The sequence below is a fragment of the Solanum lycopersicum genome, chromosome 11 (assembly GCF_036512215.1).
Source record: "Solanum lycopersicum chromosome 11, SLM_r2.1".
Classification (NCBI taxonomy): domain Eukaryota; kingdom Viridiplantae; phylum Streptophyta; class Magnoliopsida; order Solanales; family Solanaceae; genus Solanum; species Solanum lycopersicum.
The window spans coordinates 17,127,990-17,144,652 of record NC_090810.1 but is presented as its reverse complement, the minus strand read 5'-3'; the positions used below and the strand labels follow the sequence as shown (position 1 = coordinate 17,144,652).

At 36.2% G+C, this 16,663-nt stretch overlaps 1 protein-coding gene across 1 annotated transcript; it reads left to right on the top strand.

The window, feature by feature from the left end:
* The first annotated feature begins 9,437 nt into the window (after positions 1 to 9,437).
* On the top strand, positions 9,438 to 10,046 carry LOC138339283 (uncharacterized). The gene has a single exon (XM_069290871.1). The coding sequence runs from the start codon at positions 9,438 to 9,440 to the stop codon at positions 10,044 to 10,046; it is 609 nt and encodes a 202-aa protein (XP_069146972.1).
* Positions 10,047 to 16,663: the final 6,617 nt, after the last annotated feature.

Below are 16,663 nucleotides of genomic sequence, written 5' to 3'. Positions count from 1 at the left end.
AGTTGATAGCTTATGCTTATAGACCTCTTTAGATGCATGAGAAGAACTATCCAGTTCATGACCTCAAGCTTGCAGTAGTGGTGTTTACACTAAAGATATAGACACACTACTTGTATGGTGTTCACGTAGATGTGTACTGACCATAAGAGCCTTCAGTATGTGTTCACCCAGAAAGATTTGAATTTTCTCCAAAGAAGATGGTTTGAGTTCCTTAAGGATTATGATATGAGTGTGCATTATCATCCTCGTAAGGAGAATCTAGTAGAATATGCTCTTAGTAAATTATCTATGGGTTGTGTAGCCCATGTTGAGGAAGAAAGGAAGGATCTAGTGAAGGATGTTCACAGGCTTGCTCACTTAGGAGTTCGCCTTATGAGCATATCAGATAGTGGTGTAACAGTTCAAAATGGAGAAAAATCTTCTTTTTGTAGTGGAGGTTAAGGAAAAGAATGAAAGTGATCCAATATTGCTTGAACTTAAGGGTGCAGTCCACAATCAGAGAGTGGAGGTTTTCTCCCAAGGGGAAGATGGTGTACTTCCCTAGCAGGGTAGATTGTGTGTTCCTAATGTGGGTGAGTTGAGAAGCATATACTTGAATAGGCCCATAACTCCAGATAATCTATTCATCCAGGTCCCACTAAGATGTACCATGACCTGTGGGAAGTCTATTAGTGGAATGACATGCAGAGGGATATAGCCGATTTTGTGAATAAGTGCCTCAATTGTCAGCAAGTCAAGGTAGAACATTAGAAACCAGGAGGTATGACTCAAGATATCGATATTCCTACTTGGAAGTGGGATGTGATAAATGTGTATTTTATCACAAGGTTACCTCGTACTCGCAGACAATATCACTCCGTTTAGGTGATAGTTGATAGGATGACTAAGTCTTCCCTCTTTTTAGCGGTCAAGACTATGAATTTAGCAGAGGACTATGCCAAGCTTTACATTAATGTAATTTTTAGGTTGCATGGGGTTCCTTTGTCTATCATCTCAGATAGACGTTCTCTCCTCAGTTTAACTCTCATTTATGGAAGTCATTTCAGAAGGGTCTTGGCACTCAAGTTAACCTTAGCACAATCCATGCAGACGGATAGAAAGACAGAGCGTATCATTCATACCCTAGAGGATATGTTGATACCTTGTGTGATCGATGTCTAGGGTAGTTGGGATGATCACCTTTCTCTTATTGAGTTTTCTTATAACAATATCTACCATTCCAGCATTCAAATGCCCCTTTATGAGGCACTATATGGGCGTAGATGAAAACCTCTCGTTGGTTGGTTTGAAGTAAGGTGAAGCAGCTTTAAAAAGGCCAAATTCAGTCCTTTATGCTATGGAGAAAGTGCAACTCATTAGAGAGAGACTTAAGACAACCCAGAGTCGTCAGAAATGTTACGCAGATGTAAGGAAAATGTGACTAGAGTTCCAGGTTGATGATTGAGTTTTGTTGAAAGTCTCACCTATGAAAGGAGTGATGATATTTGGCAAGAAAGGGAACTTAGTCCTAGATATGTAGGCCCTTCAAATATCTTGAAAAGAGTTGGAAAGATGGAATATGAGTTAGAGTTGCAAGCAGAATTCGCAGCAGCACATTCGGTCTTCCACATCTCACTCATGAAGAAGTGTGTGGGTGATCCAGCCTCTGTAGTGCCATTAGAGAGTGTAACGGTGAAACATAGTCTTTATTATGAGGATATACCAATTGAGATTCTTGACTGTGAGGATAGAAGGTTGAGAAATAAAGAAGTCGCTTCAGTCAAGGTTCTGTGGAGGAGTCAGTCCATAGAGGGAGCTACTTGGGAAGCAGACACAGCCATGAAAGATAAGTATCACCTATTTCCTTTCTATTCCTTTTTAGATAGAGTTAATAGAGACTCTTCAGTTTTTCAGTTATTCGTGCATCAATTCAGTATTAGAATCAGGTTACCTCAGTTTCTACTTGCATTTTCATCGTATTTGCATGTTCTCGGAACTCAATTTAGTTAGAACGTCAGTTCTCAGTGTTTAGTCGTAGGAATTGCAGCTCTCTCCTTTATTTAAGCTATTTTAGTCTTTATTCGAGGATGAATGTTCTCAAGGGGGATATAATGTAATAACCCGTACCCTAGATAGACCAAAATTCACGTTTTCCAGATGTGTAGGTGTCATCTACGGAGGCCACCTATGGACCGTGGTGAGTACCATGGTCCATGGTATAGAATCATCAATCTTGGTCCACTGACGATGGTCAAGACCAACGAACCATAGGTAGGACCACGATCCATGGACCAGGTCCTTCGATCTTGGTCCACATAAAACTCAAAGACCCCAAACAACAACCAGGATCTACGAACCGTTGGTAGGACCAAGGTCCGTGGACCAGGTTCGTCGATCATGGTCCATAAACCCATTCTCTGAACCAAACAACAAAGGAATAGGATGTACCGTAGGTGGGACTACGGTCCATGGACCAGGTCTATTGATCATGGTCCATAAGCCCAAACTCTGAACCAAAAGACGAAGGAACAGGACAGACCATAATGAGGAACATGATCCATGGACCAGGTTCGTCGATCTTGTTCTATAGACGACGTCCAGGACCTGCAAACCGTAGGTAGGACCACAGTCCGTGGACGAGGTCCATCAGTCACTCCGACAACAATTAATTCAGGGGACTTTTGGACTTTTCCCACTTCACTTAAACCCTAAGATACATTGTTTTGACCCTAAATCATCATATTTTAGCCAGTTTAAGCGTAAAAACATAACTAAAACTTACTTAAGTCAATTCACTAATCAAAAACTTATAAAATTAGAAGCAAGAGAGGAGAAAAAGGCCAAAAACCCTAGTTCAAGAATGTAGCAAGATTCCAGCAATTCTAGCCCCAAAATCGAAATATTTCTCTGTGGATTTCATCACCAGGTATGTAGATTTCATTAGTGGGTTCCTTTCATGTAACACCTTGAAAATCCAAGACGTGGCCTAAATCCTAGCATAGGTTTCATAAGGTCTAAGTAGTGTTTCTAAGTCCATTTTTATGAATATAGGTAATTTAGGAGGTTTATGAACCAAAACGTCCAAGAACATCCATGATGCCCGGGAAGTTAGTTTAAAGGGGTGTTAGTGTGCCTTAGCCTATTTTAATAACTTTTAGGAGTCGGAAAGGTACGAAAATTGGTACAAAGGTAGCTAATAGATGTTTGAATTATTTCATGATTGAAACATCCAGGCACGACTCTCCAAGAACCAACCAAGGCCCTTGAGGAGGACCCTTCTAATTTGATACAACACTACCTTGCACTGTGCATCGATGGGATAGAAGACGGCCTGTGTGTGGACCAACGAGGCATCGATGCCACTGTCCTCCCACACTTAGTCTGTTTGAGAAGGTCCCTTCACCCGCACAACTTCTGAACCCATTGACGGAGTGCAGAGGTGCAGGCTACTGTCCGTGTGTGGATCCACGGGGCGTTGATGCCACCGTCGTCCCACACTTAGCCAAGGCATGGAAGCCCCTCGCCTGCACAATCTTTTAACTCATCAATGAAGTGAAAGACGGAGGGCTGAGGGATCGTCAACTCACAGACGGCCCATCGCTCGGGGTTTCGTTTGTAAGGGTTGAGTTTTCTGCCTAATTTAAGTTGGTGTCATTTAAATAGTTAGGGAGTTAGGTTGTTTAATTAGGGGTTAAAGAAGTCTAATTATGTTGATTTAAGACCCAATATAAATACTCACAACCCTCATTAATCTAAAGACAAGTCTCAAATAAACTATCTTCCTTTTCTTTTATTCTCTCTACTTGAACTCACCATTAAAGACTAGAAATGATTAGGTTTGGGGATGGATAGGGAAGAATTCACCATCAAATTTTTATCAAATATCAAGGTTTGAGTTCTATTTACCTTTGAGACTCTTTCCTTAAAAGGTTCCTTCAAAATAGATTTCAAAAACTGAGTTTTCTTATGGGTTTCATTCAATTAAGAAATTGAAGTTATTAATTAAGTTGTTAATATTTTCTTTAGGTTATATTGAATAGATAAACATGTAATTTGACTTGTTTATGGTAATTTTTTGATGGATTGGTCTAAATTGAAGAACATGATCCTCAATCCCTAACCCTAGGTTATGATCTTGACCTATGTTGAACTGTGATCATTCAATCGAATTGGTTATTGGTTAGATTACTATGCTATGGTGTTATTATAAATAAATATTAAGATTAATTATAGGTCTATCAAGCTAGTTCTTGAGATGTTATTTAGGTTATGAATTGTAATGTGAAATTAGCCTATGTATCTTGTGTTAAGTTGTGAGCTAGTGTTGAATTATGTTATAGAGATGCAATTGACCTTATTATCTTATTGGTTATCATTATGTGATGATGTAACTCCCCAAATTGAGTTAAGTTATGTGTTGATCGTAAGAGCTTGATGATACACTATGAGGAAGACTTGGTAAGTCTTAGAATCTCCATTTTTATTTCCAATTGTGTTTAATTGTTGTTAAGTCATGATATTACATTGGAGTATGCGTTATATTAGAATTATAGGGTGGTATGACGTTCCATTGAAATGTCTTGACTATGTTGTGAGGTTGATTAAGTTGTATGTGATATAAGGAATGTGAAATCTATCAATGTGCCTTGATATGCTATGAAATGCTAATGTGTTAACCTCACTCACATGGATTGTGATGAAAGGACTTATTCTCATACAATTCTTATTGAGCTATTGATGATGATGGTTATACAAGGGGTAGACCCTATGACCTAAACTAAGCTATGATTGATAATTAAAGGCTTAAAAACATTTCAAAAAAGGGACTCTAGCTTAGCACCGAGTGAACTAAATTGAAAAGTGTTCCTTCTACATAGGGAAGGTAGGAACACTACATTACACTAGAGATTGGAGACTACAATGCATGACACATAAAGAGGGTCCCAACTAAATCTCCCAGTTCTTAAACTATGTTGCCCCCATAGGAATACTAGCTGGTGGATCCACGTAGTTGCTATGTTTAATGTTTTTGTACTACCTTGGGAAGTAGTCCGCCTTCTTCCGGTGTAGGGTTTTATGACACCGGATTCCACACTAGCTCATGTGGTCTATATAGGTTTGGGCAAGATGTTCCAAAAAGGTAAAACGAATTAAATGACTCAAACTCTAACTTGGATAACCAAAGGGTGTCTAGGTTAGTATAGATAGGGGTACGGGACTCTACCTAAACATTGTTCTAGTTAGCCTTAAGGGGAGTCTTAGGAGGAGGTTCTTATATATGTTTATGTTATGATAATATATAATGTATATATGATTGCCATGTCACATTGTTGATACTATATGTTGGTTAGTTCATTTATGAATATGCCTTGGGCTTTAATGTAAATATATGATGAAATGTAAACCTAAATACCATGATATGTAAAGTTGGACATTGGTCATGTTTTCTTGTTGAGGATACTTGATTAAATAAGTTTATGGGTGTAACACTCTTGAGATTCCATGACTTAGACTAGAGCTTAATATATTTAATAATGTTTAAAATAATGTTCACAGAAAATATATTTTTCAAGTGAAGAACCTATTAGATTTTAAGATTCGTATTGGGGTACATAGGAATCCCAAAGCCCAATATTGAGAAATATTGAGCATGTGAGAGAATATTGGATTAAAGGGTGTTAGCCAATTTCTAGGTATTAAGATATACTTTAATGACCAAATTTCCCAATCCAAGCTTGTTTAGGTGTTGTACCTGCAATGAAGACCCTAAGCTAAAATTATGTAACTCTTATTTTCTTCGCCTACACACATTAGGTACGAGGCATCCAAGTGCCAAGCCTAGGTACCATAGCACATAACCATTTAAAATGATAATGTATATTAAGAAGTGTCCAGGTATATAGTGAGGGTTCTTGGACAAGAAATGAGTAGAATCACATGTGCAAGCACATTTGCAAGCACATGTGTTAAACGGCCAAGAGACAAGCCCAACCGAATCTGTTAGGGTGGTTAGGGGGCAGGCGTGTAGGATCACGTGAGGCCAAGCTAAAATGATTCTAGGTCCTAAAAAACACCCCTAACTAACTAAATAACCTAGTACCAACAAAAAACAACTAACTAACGGACGCGACAACCTAAGACCTAATCTGGTGACATTAAGACAAGAAACTAAGAGACAACGTAGTACCTAACCTAGGATGGTCCAAAGGGTTGGTTATGGTACTAACAACTTAGGGGTACTTTATTAATTACCATAGGTTACCTAATTAATTAAATTATCAACTTAATTAATTAGTTTAAATGGTTAAACTAAATCATTACACTAGACAAGTAACTAACTAAGGAACATCGTAGTACCTAACCTAGGATGGTCCAAAGGGTTGGTTATGGTCCTAACAACTTATGGGTACTTTAGTAATTACCCTAGGTTACCGAATTAATTAAATTAGAAAATTAATTAATTAAATTAACTGGATAACCGAAACCACTAAGCGATATAATTTCGGTTAAATAAAAGTGTTCTTCTAAGTCTCGTCAATCTAGGAGGTGCATTTTAGATAATTTAAGTGGAGGCTCTTTAGGGTAAGTCTTCGGACGTCTATATAATTATTTTATATATTCTTATACCACAATTACATGTCCCAAATATAGAACCAACCGAAATTCTCTTAGTCTCTCAAGAACGCTCTCTTTTTCCAAACTCCATTGAAGAACAAGAAAAGCTTAAGGAAGAACATGAAGGTCTTGAAGTTTCCAATCAAGATTTCATTTATTCTTCATCTGTAAGGTATGGTTTTTAACTATTGGAATTCCTTTCCCCACTAGGTCCTTTCAAGATAAGTTTTCAAAAACTTTAATTTTAGGGTTTTTACTCTACGAAAGGGATTTTCTTTCTAACCCTAGATTTATGTTTTTCAATGAAAAGAAAATGTTTTCTATATCTAAATTTGCATGAATTATTGAGTATATGCTGCTAATTATGCTTGAATTTAGTGTGAATCACGTTCTTACATATATTACGGTTTCGTATGATTTTTTATATGATGTGATAACATGTAAGCGTTAGGGTTAGAATTTAAGGTTTGAATGAACCCTTTAATGACTATGTATTGATATTGTACATGATTTTATGGGTTGTTCTTGATTATTTCATTGAGTATTTCAGTAAGTATTACTATGAATATCGCATGATAAATAAGTTTCTTGGATGCAAGAGGTAAGTCTTCTAAAATTGGAATTACTCTAAGATGCTTATGTTAGCCTATAAGTCTTGATGCTATGTTATGGAAGTATGTATGATGTTGCTATGTTAATATTATGGCTATGAATATGTAAATCATGAGATAATGATAAGAATATGAATATGCAAGTTATGATACTCTCTTGTATGCTTTAAACAAGATGATTATGCCATGTAAATCTCACGTATGAAGGGTTACGATTAAAGGACAATTCTCATCTAATCTAAAAGAGCTCATGATCATGTTATATAAGGATATAATCTTCTATGACCTGTGATAAGTTTTTTTATGAAGAATAAATTAAAGGTTATTTCAAGAAAAGGGACTTAAGCTAAGCACCGATGAATTAGATATGGGAAGTGTCCCTTCCCTAGGGGAAGGTAGGTTCACAATTATTCTCATGATATTGAGGCTTCCACGTAATATGGAACTATGGGTCTCATACATTTACTAGTTATTGAACTATGTTGACACCATAGGATACTTACTAGTGGATCCACCTAGAAAACTATGTCATGTATGTTCTACTTTGGCTGGTAAACCACTTTTTATTAGGTGTGGGGTTTCATGACACAAGATTCCATGTTTAGCTCACATGGTCTATGTCGTTTAATGCGTATGTTCCCTCTTGTAAAACGAAAGAGAAGTAACCGAACTCTGACTAGGCTTACTTAAGGAGTTGTTTTAGTATAGGTAGTGGTATGAGACACTACCTAGACATTGCACAAGTTGACTCTAAGGGAAGTCCTAGGAGATTGTTCTTATCTAATATGATGATACGAAAGTTATATGTTTATGATATATGATTTTACTCTTACGTGAATATTGATCTTTATAATTAATATATTATTGAATTATATTTTTACATGAAGCAAAGCTTTACTTGTGGTCTCCTATCTTATCTACTTGGTTATGTGGGGTTATGGGGCTTCACATGACCATTCCACTTGTAGGTTGGGGATGGGATCATTGGTCAGTGTATTTTATGTTATGTTTATATAATTAATTGAATATGAATTGTTAATTTGATTTTATGATAACATTCCTATAATTATGATCATGTTTGATGTCAACGAAATCCTTATGTAGTATATGTTATATGGTATGTGCATTGAATATTTTTATATGGCTTGGCATGTTTTCTAAAATTTTAATAAATGTTAAAAATGATAGTTTTTCATGCATGTCCTTATGTTTTATGTGCATATACCCATACATAGTTCATGTGGCTTACTGACTCCATTACTTTACATAAATACAACTATAGGTTCCGGCTATCGAAGCTTAAGGAGGTCGATTTGAAGAAGCTTGGAACTCTTTCTCGATGTCTTGGTAGGTCTTCATGTTCGGGGATGCTATATTTCATATTCTAGCTTACATAAAGGTTTAGTAGTTTTAAGAATATGCTATTTTCATTATGTTCTTTGGATTCTTTTGTAATAAGACCTATATGTCATATTAACTATTATTGGCTAAGTTGAGATTTGCACTCTTTAGATGGTTACTATATAGGTGAGACAATAGTTTTAGAATATGTATGTTTTTATAAACCTTATGTATGAAGTCTTAGTATACTACATTAGTATATTAAAAGTTTTAAACATTTCCGCAAATTTAACTGTATGATTGTGATGAAATCTAAGAAGAGCTTGTATGCAACATCACGCCGATCGCGTTCGGATTCCAGAATCTGGGTGTGACAAACTTAGTATCAGAGCATGAGGCTAAAAATCCTTAGTATCAATGTGTCACTAAACCACATTACCTAATGTCTTTTTTATGGTTGTGAAGCGTGCTAGAATTATGATTGAGAGGCTATGTGATTGTTCGGTAACTTCTCTTGTCTTGATACTCTTATATCGTGCCTCTAGAGCTTTGACACTATGTGTCTTTTAGATTATAATTCCTTTCGTGTGTATATAGGCGATGAACACAAGACGGAAAGTCGCGAGAAGAGTAGGAGAAGATATTGAGAATGTGGGACCTATTCCCCAAGGTAATCGAAATGCTCATGAAGTGCAAGCTGCTGAAAATGATCAAGTTCCGGTGAATCCTCCGTCTATGACGGATGGTGAGGTGAGGGCATCCCTGTTCCAAATGGACCAAGACATCACCACCCAAGCTCAAGCCTTCACGGCTCAAGCTAACAGGGAGGTTACACCTCGATAGGATCAACATGTTAGTACTGCGGCTAGTTTTTTAAGAGACTTTACGAGAATGGATCCTCCAAAGTACTTTGGATTGAAAGTTGATGAAGACCCCCAAGATTTCCTTGATGAGGTCTATAAGATTTTCTTTGCAATGGGGGTGAGTACTATGGAAAAGTCTAAACTTGCTGCCTATCAACTTAAGGATGTAGTTCATACATGGTACAATCTGTGGAAGGATAGTAGGGTTTTAGGAGATGGTCCCATGATTTGGGAGATCTTCGAAAAGGCCTTTCTTGACAGATTCTTTCCAAGGGAACAAAGAAAAGCTAAGGTAGAGGAGTTCATCAACCTTTGTCAAGGAGGTATGTGTGTTAAGGAATATTCCTTGAAGTTCATTAAGTTGTCTAAATATGCTTCTACTTTGGTTTCCAAAGCTATGGAAGCGATGAGCCATTATGTAACAAGCGTGTCCGAAGAGCTTGAAGAAGAATGTCGTGCAACCATGATTCATGACAATATGAATCTTTCTAGGTTAATGGTTCATGCCCAACAAGTTGAGAAAAGTCGTCTAAGGAAGAGAAATAGGGAAGTTAAGAAGGCAAAGTCGTTTGAAAGTGGTTCTTCTAAGAGTAAGCTTGATGTTCAAGACAAGCCTAAGTTTAAGAAGAGGTTTTGAAACCAAGTTCCTTCAAATTTCTCAAAGAATGGAAATGATAGAGGTTCTAATCCTAAACCTCAAGAGGGGGGAACATTGATCCACCAAGAGTAAGACCAAGTTGTGGTAAGTGTGGTAAGAGACATGAGAGAGAATGTCTTTTTGAGACTAATAGTTGCTATGGTTGTGGCAAAGGTGGCCATATAGTGAAGGATTGTACTAATGTGAGAAGTCAAGGTAAGGGTAATATCCAAGCTCAACCAAACAGTCCCAATTCTAAAGATCCAAAGAGGAACTATTTTTATGCACTCAAGGCTAGGGGTGAACAAGAAAGCGCTCCCGCTGTTATGACAGGTATGTTGTGAGTGTTGGGAATGCAATGTTCCCAAGAATAAATAATAATGAGAATCAAATCTAGCTAATAAATCTTCTATGCCAAATCAACATGATAGCTTGGCTAAACTAAGCATTAAATTGTTCTTATAGGCTAATCAAAGGTTAGAAAATTGGCTTGCTTAAAATGATGTGATTACTATAAGATATACAAGAAGTAAATAACTCAGGCTAGTGATAAAGATAAAAGAATGGGCATAGCTAATAAAGGTTGGATTATAAAGACTTCATGCCCAATTTCACAAGAATGAAAAATTTAACTTGTTTACTAAGTAGAAGCATGTTTTTGTAAAAGATGGTACCAATTAGAGTTTTAAGGAGATGTTTTCATACTCTATTCATTCACTTATTTGAAACTTGTATGCATATGTTTTCTTGAGATTTTGCTATTTTGTTGTTATCTAAAGAAAATTGATAGCATGGTAAATCTTTGATGCATTTTGAGCTTATGATAAGGTTGAGAAGGAAGTTCCTCACTGTGTGTTATGAATATGTAGCTCTTATATGTTTGTACATCATGAATTGAGTGCTTAGTGTAATGATATGTTATGTGTTGGTTATGCTTCTAGTATTGAGTCTTTTTCCTACCCTCCAAAAGATTTTAGTGTCATTCGGGGACGAATGTTCCTAAGGGAGGGATAATGTAACACTACGGAAATTCCGTTACATATAATAGATCTTAATCTATTTAATAACACTTAAAATATGATTTCTACAAAATGTATTTATTTAGTGAAGAGCCTATTAGGTTTTAAGAATTTGTATTGGGGTACTTAGGCATCCCAATGCCCAATATTGACATATATTGGGTATGTTAAAGAATATTGGCTTAAAGGGTGTTAGCCAATTTCTAGGTATTAACATATACTTTAATGACCAAATGTTCCAAACCAAGCTTGTTTAGGTGTTGTACCTACAATGAAGATACTAAGCTAAAATTATGTAATTCTTATTTTCTTCGCTTACACAGATTAGGTACAAGGAATCCAAGTGTCAAGCCTAGGTACCATAGAACATAACCATTTAAAATGACCATGTAGATTAAGCACTGCCCAAGGATATAGTGAGGGTCCTTGGACAAGAAATGAGAAGCACCACATGTGCAAGCACATGTGCTACACGGCCGAGAGACAAGCCCCAACCGAATTGATTATGGTGGTTAGGGGGCAGGCGTGTAGGATCACCTGGGGCCAAGCTCCTTAACGAATTCTAGGTCCTAAATAATGTCCCTAAATAACTAACTAACCTAGGACCAACAAAAAATAACTAAATAAGGAACCCAAAAACCTAAGACCTAACCGGGTGACATTAAGACAAGAAACTAACGAAGAGACAACCTAGTACCTAATCTAGGATGGTCCAAAGGGTTGGTTATGGTCCTATCAACTTAGGGGTACTTTATTAATTGCAATAGGTTACCTAATTAATTAAATTAGAAACTTAATTAATTAATTTAAATGGTCAAATGAAATCCTTTAACTAGACAGGTAACTAACTAAGAAACATTCTAGTACCTAACCTAGGATGGTCCAAAGGGTTTGTTATGGTCCTAACAATTTAGGGGTACTTCAGTAATTACCCTAAGTTACGTAATTAATTAAATTAGCAACTTAATTTATTAATTTAATTTGTCAAAACCGAAACCACTAAGCAATTTCTAGATTTCGGTTAAATAAAGCTGTTCTTCTAATTCTAGTCAATGTAGGAGGGGCGTTTTAGGTAATTTAACTGGAGGTTCTTCAGGGTAAGTTTTGGGAAGTCTATATAATTATTTTAGATCAGTTTTAGACCACAATTACACGTCCCAAATAAGAATCAAAAGAAATTTTCTTAATCTCTCAAGAACGCTATCTTTTTCCAAACTCCATTGAAGAAAAAGAAAAGCTTAAGGAAGAAGACGAAGGTTTCAAAATTTCCAATCAAGATTTCGTGGATTCTTAATCTATAGGGTATGGGTTGTAACTCTTGGTATTCTTTTCCCCAATAGGTCCTTTAAAGATAAGTTTTCAAGAACTTCAATTCTAGTGTTTTTACTCTACAAAACGGTTTTGCTTCCTAACCCTAGATTTAGGTTTTTCAATGAAAAGTAAATGTTTTCTATATCTAAATTCGCATGAATTAATGAGTATATGCTGCTAATTATTCTTGAATTTAGTGTGAAGCACGTTATTACCTATATGATGGTTTCGTATGATTGTTTCCATGATGTGATAACATGTAAATGTTAGGGTTAGAATTTAAGGTTTGAATGAACACTTTAATGACCCGTTTACCTTCTCCTATGCTATGTATTGATTTTGTACATGATCTTATGGGTTGTTCTTGAATATTTCATTGAGTATTTAACTATGTATTATTATGAATATCGCATGATGAATAAGATTCTCGGAAGCAAGAGGTAAGTCTTCTAAAATTGTGATTACTCTAACATGTTTATGTTAGCCTACAAGTGTTGATGCTATGATATGAAAGTATGTGTGATGTAGCTATATGAATATGCGGTCTATGAATATGTAACTTGTGAGATTATGATAAGAATATGATTTTACAAGATATGATACTCTCTTTTATTTTTTACACAAGATGATTATGCCATGTAAAATCTCATGTATGAAGGGTTAGGATGAAAGGACAATTCTCATATAATCTAAAAGAGCTCATGATTATTTTATACAAGGAGATTATCTTCTATGACCTATGATAAAATTTTTATGAAAGAAAAATTAAAGGTTATTTCAATAAAAGGGACTTAAGCTAAGCACCGATGAACTAGATATGAGAAATATCTCTTCCCTAGGGGATGGCAGGTTCACAATGATTCTCATGAGATTGAGGTTGCCATGTAATGTGGAACTATTGGTCTATAATACATCTCCTAGTTCTAGAACTATGTTGCAACCATATGATACTAGCTAGTGGATCCACCTAGAAAGCTATGTCATGTAGGTTCTACTTTGGCCAGTAGACCACCTTTTTCGATTTGGGGTTTCATGACACCGGATTCCATGTTTAGCTAACATGGTGTATATCAGTTAATGTGTATGTTCACTCATGTAAAATAAAAGATAAATAAACAAACGTTGACTAGAATGACTTAAGGAGTTGGCTTAGTATAGGTAGTGGTATGAGACTCTATCTAGACATTGCACAAGTTGACTCTAAGGGAAGTCCTAGGAGATTGTTCTTATGTAATATAATGATATAAAAGATATATGTTTATGATATATGATGTTACTCTTACGTGAATGTTGATCCTTATAATGAATATGTTATAGAGTTATATTGTTATATGAAGCAAAGCTTTACTTATGGTCGCCTATCTTATCTACTTAGTTATGTGGGTTATGGGACTTCACATGACCATTACACTTGTAGGTTGGGTATGGGATCATTGGTCAGTATTTTGTATATTATATTTATATGATTTATTGAATATGAATTGTTAACGTGATTTTATTATAACATGCCTATAATTATGATCATGTTTGATGTCAACGAAATCTTTATATTGTATATGTTATATGGTATGTGCATTGAAGATTTTTATATGGCTTGGCATGTTTTCTAAGGTTATGATAAATGATACTTTTTCATGCATGTCCTTATATGTTATGTCCATATACCCATACTTAGTACATGTGGCGTACTAACCCTTTTTACTTTACATTACTACAACCGTAGGTTCCATCTATTGAAACTTAAGGAGGTCGATTTGAAGAACCTTGGAACGCTTTCTCCAAGTCTTGGTAGGTCCTCATGTTATCTTTCATATTCTAGATTAAGAAGATTTTTAGTAGTTTTAAGAATACGCTATTTCCATTATGTTTTTTGGATTGGCTAGGTTAAGATTTGCGCTCTTTAGATAGTTTCTATATATGTGTGATAATAGTTTTAGAATATCGTATGTTTTTATAAACTTTAAGAATGAAGTCTTAGTATACTTCATTAGTATTTTTAAAGTTTTAAATAAATCTACAATTTTAAGTGTATGGTTGTGATGAAAGCTATGAAGTGTCTTGTCTGCGACCTCTGAGAGTTTAACGACGCCAGTTCGTTCGGATTCAATAATTCGGGTGTGACTATGGGGCTTTGCTTGGTCATTTCACTTGTTGACTTGATAAGGACTTATGAGTAGTTGTCTTTCTAATTATGATATTTTTGACTCTTATTTATTCTTGTGATATTATTCCTTGATGATAGGGTTGTAGTAAATGATGGTTTCAAGTATGTTGGGATAAGTATTACTTGTTGAGATAGTAAGAATGTTTGGTTGGTCGATATGACTTGTTTGACTTTGCATTAAGTCCACAAAGGGGTAAAATGGCATGTTTTGACTAAAATGTCCCTTTTAGCATGTTTTGCTTGTGTATGTGCATAAGGTATCATACTTAGTGTATGCGGAGTACTAACCCCATTCTCTTCCCTTTTCCCAAACATTTAAGGTTCCGGTCATTAAAGAGTTTGGAAGACGACATTGTTGAAGGCTTTGATTGTTCCTTTCATCCAAGTGGGGTAGGTCCTCAACTTCCGAGGGCAATGCCATCATCTAGATTACGGACTTGTTATAAGCTTAATGACTCTTTCATTTCTTTCCTTTTCAATTGAGATACTATACTTTTGTATGACCTATATGTGGTCTTGTTGGATTTATGTAAGGGTATGCCCATATTGTGATAGTCATTTAGATAGTATGAGATGAGTCAATCGTTGAGACTATTTCTATATTTTATATATATGTACGTGCAATAAAAGTAGAAGGCTATGTAACCTTCTTATATGAAGGGTCTATGTATACTCGATATTAATATATTCATTATGTGTATGTAGAGGTCTATGCAAACCTCCAAGTAGTGATAATGAATGTTTGAAATATTTCTGCATTTTCACCTAGGAATGTAATGACATGAGACTAAGAGGCTAGTCTTATTCATTGAAAAGGACGACGACGTCGGTTACGTCTAGGGGGTAAGCCCAGATGTTACAAACTTGGTATCAGAGCATGAGTTTAAATATCGTTGAGTTATGTCTCTCTCTACCACATCTATGTAGGTTTGTATTCATAGTATTGAAGCGTGCCACACTTATCAGTAGGAACCTATATGATGTTTAGGAATCACTGTCTTTCTTGGAAATGTTATATCATGCGAATAGAGTATACTTATGGTGAGCTTTTGCATATAATAATATTTTTGTGCTTATAGGAAGCATGAACACTTGAAGGAATGTGACTCGAAGACATGAAGAGGAAATTGCCAATGCGGGAGCTCCTCCTCTTGGTGAACAAGTTCCTTCACTTAAATAAGATGCTAATTGGATCAAGCCCCGACTAACCGTCCACCTCTGACGGAGGCTGAGATGAGGGCTATTCTTGATAAAATGGACCAACCCATTACTACTCAAGCACAAGCCGCAACGGTTCAAGCCCAAGCTATAATGGCCCAAGCCAATCGACAGATTTCTCCCTGGGATCATCAATAATTTTCTACTATGGCTTTGCGTCTAAGGGACTTCACTCAAATAAACCATCCTATCTTCTACAGGTCTAAGGTTGAGGAAGTCACAAAGATTTATCGATGAGGTCTACAAAATACTATATGCGATAGGGGTGTCTCAAGTTAGAAGGTCGAGTTGGCCACATACAAACTCAAGGATGTGGCTCAAACTTGGTATGTGTGATGGAGGGATAATTGGTCATTGAGGGGTGGTCCGGTGACTTGGGAGATCTTAAAGGCTGTTTTCTAGATATGTTCTTCCCTAGGGAGATAATGGAGGAGAAAGTCGTGGGGTTAATCAATTTTCACGAAGGAGTAAGGAGTGTCCATGAGTAACCTTTGGAATTTATTATGTTTTCCAAATATGATCCTTCTTTGGTCTCCGATCCAAGAGACAAAATGATCCATTTTGTGATGGGGGTGTCGGAGGACTTACAAGAGGAGTTGGCTTGAAATACAAGACAAGCCTAGATTTAATAAGTGGGTTTCTAATCAAGCCCCTTACGAATTCCCAAAGGCTAGTACTGATAGAGTGTCTAACCCTGAATTCAAGAAGAAAAAAGGTACTAATTCACCAAATTGGAAGCCAACTTGTGGAAAATGTTGTTAAAAGCACCACGGAGATTGAATTAAGAGGATGGATAATTGTTTTATATGTGTCAAGAGTGGTAACAAGATGGGATATTGCCCAAACTTGAAGAATCAATACAAGGGTAGTGGTCAAGCTCAAGAAGGTGGTTCTAGTGATGCTCC